Here is a 4,231-nt window from a genome sequence, read left to right on the forward strand (position 1 = left end):
CTAGCTTTAGGGAAGCTTGGTGGTTCCCGTAGCCTCAGCCAGCTTCAAGGCTCCTTACTGCCCTGGATCAGTTATGAATTTGTGTGCCCAAGTTCTCCTGGTCATCAGCAAAGTCATCTCAGCTCCTGCCTCATGTTGTGAAGATTCAATAATCACCATGTGCTGCCTTCACAGCTGGGATTTATACACACTTCATGTTTCATCTAGTCACACCAGGCTCATTACAACCTGGTAATTAAAATAAAACATTCAATTTTCACAGTGGGAACTATGGGGAGAGGGCAATGCTGGGTTTTGTTTGATAGGACATGTGCTCCCCAGGCCTCCTGTTCCCCTGCAGGACCTTTTCTGGATGGGACAGCAGGGAACTGGCAGGATGGCAGCCAGTGATGTGGCTGTAGGCATCATCTTCCTGGCACAGACTGTGGTTGGAGCTCTGGGCAATTCCTCTCTTCTCCTCCATTACCTGGTGCTTTACTTCACTGGGTGCAGGGTAAGACACACAGACTTGATTCTTCAGCACTTGATTGTGGCCAACTTGTTAACTCTCCTGTGTAAAGGAGTTCCCCAGACAATGGCAGCTTTTGGAATGAAAGGTTTCCTTAGTGATGTTGGATGCAAGCTGCTTTTCTATCTTCACAGGGTGGGCAGGGGTGTGTCCATTGGCAGCACCTGCCTCCTGAGTGTCTTCCAGGCCATTAAGATTAGTCCTGAGGACTCCAGCTGTTCAGAGCTTAAAGTAAATATTCCCAAGTACATTGGCTCCTCCACATACCTGGGCTGGATTCTGTACCTCCTTGTGAATGTTGTTTTTCTTTTGCACATGACTGAGAGAAGCAACAAAAACGTCACAATCCTAAAAGATTTTGGATACTGTTCTGGTGTTCGTCATGACACAACCACAGACTCACTGTACACAGCATTACTAACCTTCCCTGATGCCATTTTTGTGGGGCTCATGCTCTGGGCCAGCAGCTCCATGGTCCTCATCCTGCACAGGCACAAGCAGAGAATGCAGCAGGTTCATAAGTCCAGCTCCCCCAGGTCTTCCCCTGAGTCCAGAGCCACCAAAACCATCCTCCTCCTGGTGAGCACCTTTGTCTCCTTTTACACACTTTCCTGCATGTTCCAAGTCTGTTTAGGTGTTATTTATAATCCCAACTGGTTTGTGGTCAGCACGGCTGCAATCATCTCTGGGTGTTTCCCAGCTGTCAGCCCCTTTCTGCTCATGAGCAGAGACTCTACTGCATCCAGGATCCACTCTACCTGGGTGCAGAATAGGAAGAATGTCAGTCATGTGAGAAAAATATACATCATTTAGTTTTGTACAATCTTATCTCCACAGACTCTTAGTGATAAAGCAGTCACATGGTAAGGGTGCAGCACAGGCACACACGTTTGCATAGTGTGTTATAATGAGTGTCTCTGCACCTGCCTGTGTCTGCCCATCATTCAGTTGATGTTTATTATGCATAAAACAATATTAGAAAATTTTATTTAAGTTGTGCAAATTGAAGATTTTAAAATAATTTTCATTTGATAATGACAATGTGCAATGTTTATTTTTTCGATGATTGTCTTTCCATTCTAGTAATTAACTGGTTAAAATGCCATGGATATATCTTAATTTCCCTACTTCAGTTCTTATGTCTTAGCTATTTCTGGAGTTATGTGTGCTACTGCTGTGCCTGGGAGCCTTTGTTTCTCAGTCTTTTTCTCTTATAAAAAAATGTCCAGATGAATATATTGAATTGAATTTCACTAAAATCAGTCTTCATGTTGATGCGATCATGGAACCACCTGAGAAGAATTTACTTACAAACCATGTGCTATTCATGACACTTGTTTTGTGTTTCAAATGTCTGTATTGATTCTTTTTCTGCAATTTATTCTCATTAATTCCATACTCTTCCCTTTTTCTTTCATGATATGTATTTAGTATATCTTAAATCAACCTAGAAATGATAGTACACACATTGATAGTCACACAGTAAAGATATGTAGCATGTTTGGCCTCTTCCTTGACAATATGGCTAATAAATTATAATCTGTTTATCTTCTTACAATGTAATTTCAATTGCTCCTGTGTCTCTAAAATTATTATATGCATGAGTCATGATTGGTCTACTCACTGAGATTTCACTAGCTGACCATAGCTCTGCAGGCAGCTCCAGTGTCAAAAAGAAGCAAGATCACTGGTGCCTCCTCATTCCTGTCCAGTCACTGCCCTGAGTCACCACAATGTGACAGACAACAACATGGTCACTTTCTTCCCTTTGCATTCTGTATAAATGTATCCACATTGCACATATGCCTGTTACCTTCTCTTCATTTTCACAGTTAGTGACAGGATTCCACTGTGTGGGTCTCCAGCAATGAATCATCCCTCCCTTGATGCCCAGGAGGGGCTTCAGTTTGGAGCCTCATGGATAGTCTTGCCATGAAAGTTCTACCTCATGTTGAAGACACAACAGGGCTTTTGTTGGTTGTAAGTGTGGGAAGAGTTGGGTCTCCAACTTGCAGGTATACACAGGTTGATTTCTCCGCATTTTCAAAAAATGCTTCCAGTCAGTTTTCTAAAATTCATGTACATATTTCATAAGAAAAATCTCTTAATTTCAAACCATATCACTTGATATATGTACCTTGATTCTTATGTCTTTGTTGTTGTTTTGTTTAACCATTATTTTTTCAGGGCAGGCACACAGGTGAGTAGTGGAGCACCTGTTATTCATCACTTCTGTGATCCTAGTCCCTTCTTGGTTTCCTTGGTGACTCCTGCCCACTGTCCCCCTAGAGCCTTCCCTGTCCTCTGCCCTGTTGCCCCTTGCCCAGGTCTCTTCTCTCCCTCTGTCTCAATCTCCCCCTTCCACAGTTTTAACCTCGTTGGACCACTGCCTACTTCCACGTTCTTCCTGCCCCAAACATGCTACTCACCCCTACAACACCTTGTTTCCAAAACCCCTCATGGGACTTCTGCTGTGACTTCTACAAACCACCAAATTTCACCCTTTTGCCCAAATCTCCCATCCCCACTTCCTGCTTCACTCTCACAAAGTCCTGCCCTCCTCTCCTTAGCATCTGCAGTGCTCCATGCCCTTAAGTCCCCTCCCTGCACTTTGTCCCATGTCCTCATTCCCTGTAATGCACATTGGACCCTCCGCTTCATGTAACACCATCTCTTTCCCTTTCAGCTCCTCTCCTGCTCTCTATGCTGCCATGCCACAGATGGTCTGCCTCACCTTCTTACCATCAACACCCTGTCCCTTTACCCTTCTGGATCCCTCTGTCCTCCACCCAAGCAGTGTCTCTCCTGCAAACACTGTGGCCTTCTCACCAGGCCTAACTCTCATACCAGTTTTAAGGCTATCTCTGAATTTGGATGTTGAATGTCCACACAAATTAGTGTATTAAAGGCCTGAGTCTGGGAGGAGGACTCTTTAAGATGGGGGACCCAGTGGGAAGTCCTCAGGCCCTGCCTGCTCCCTGCGATAATGGATTCTGGCACTTCCTCTTCCTATCTGCTTCTTGCCTGCTGAGGTGAATGGTTTTGCTCTGCCACAAACTCTCACCATCATGTGCCACCTTGCCAGTGACAAAGTAATGGCACCAATGGGACATGAAATGGACCCTCCAGAACGATAAGCCAAAATGACCATTTTACCTTTCTGAGTTGATTATCTCAGGGACTTTGTCACAGGGAGGGAAAGTTGACAAATAGAGTTATGTGTTACTGAATTCCAATAGGACTTTTCATGGGTAGAAGGATTAAATGATGGCAGGGGCCCTCTTTGCTATCACCCAGAGTTGTAGATTTGTAACTCTTCTCTATATGGACAGGTGATCAAGACACATGCCTGATGACTACATAAGTTATAAGAATGTGAATGTGAATATCATTGGGGGTATTATGAATATGAGTGGTGAGGGTGTATGTGCCAAGTTTCTGCATAAATGATTGAACATGCTAGTGAGTCTGTGTAAGTGAGGGACCATATGGACATAAGCATGTGAGTATATATGTGTATTTGATTGTGGGTTCCTGCATATACATATTTGCATTTCTGACAGTGTAAATTAGTGTGTGGAGATTTAGACCTATATCCTTATAATCCTTAATCTACATATTTTTGTATATGTAACCTCAAAACCTGACAGGAACAACCTACAGGAGAAAGTATATATTTGGGTCTCACTGTGTGAGAGGTCCAGTCCATGACTGGCCAGTTCT

At 43.7% G+C, this 4,231-nt stretch overlaps 1 protein-coding gene across 1 annotated transcript; it reads left to right on the top strand.

Annotated features, from left to right (window-relative positions):
- The first annotated feature begins 376 nt into the window (after positions 1 to 376).
- LOC144371099 (vomeronasal type-1 receptor 4-like) lies at positions 377 to 1,321 on the top strand. The gene has a single exon (XM_078033310.1). It carries the CDS (start codon positions 377 to 379, stop codon positions 1,319 to 1,321), a length of 945 nt encoding a protein of 314 aa, XP_077889436.1.
- The last annotated feature ends 2,910 nt before the right edge of the window (positions 1,322 to 4,231 follow it).

The sequence above is a fragment of the Ictidomys tridecemlineatus genome, chromosome 15 (genome assembly GCF_052094955.1).
Source record: "Ictidomys tridecemlineatus isolate mIctTri1 chromosome 15, mIctTri1.hap1, whole genome shotgun sequence".
In the NCBI taxonomy this organism is placed as follows: domain Eukaryota; kingdom Metazoa; phylum Chordata; class Mammalia; order Rodentia; family Sciuridae; genus Ictidomys; species Ictidomys tridecemlineatus.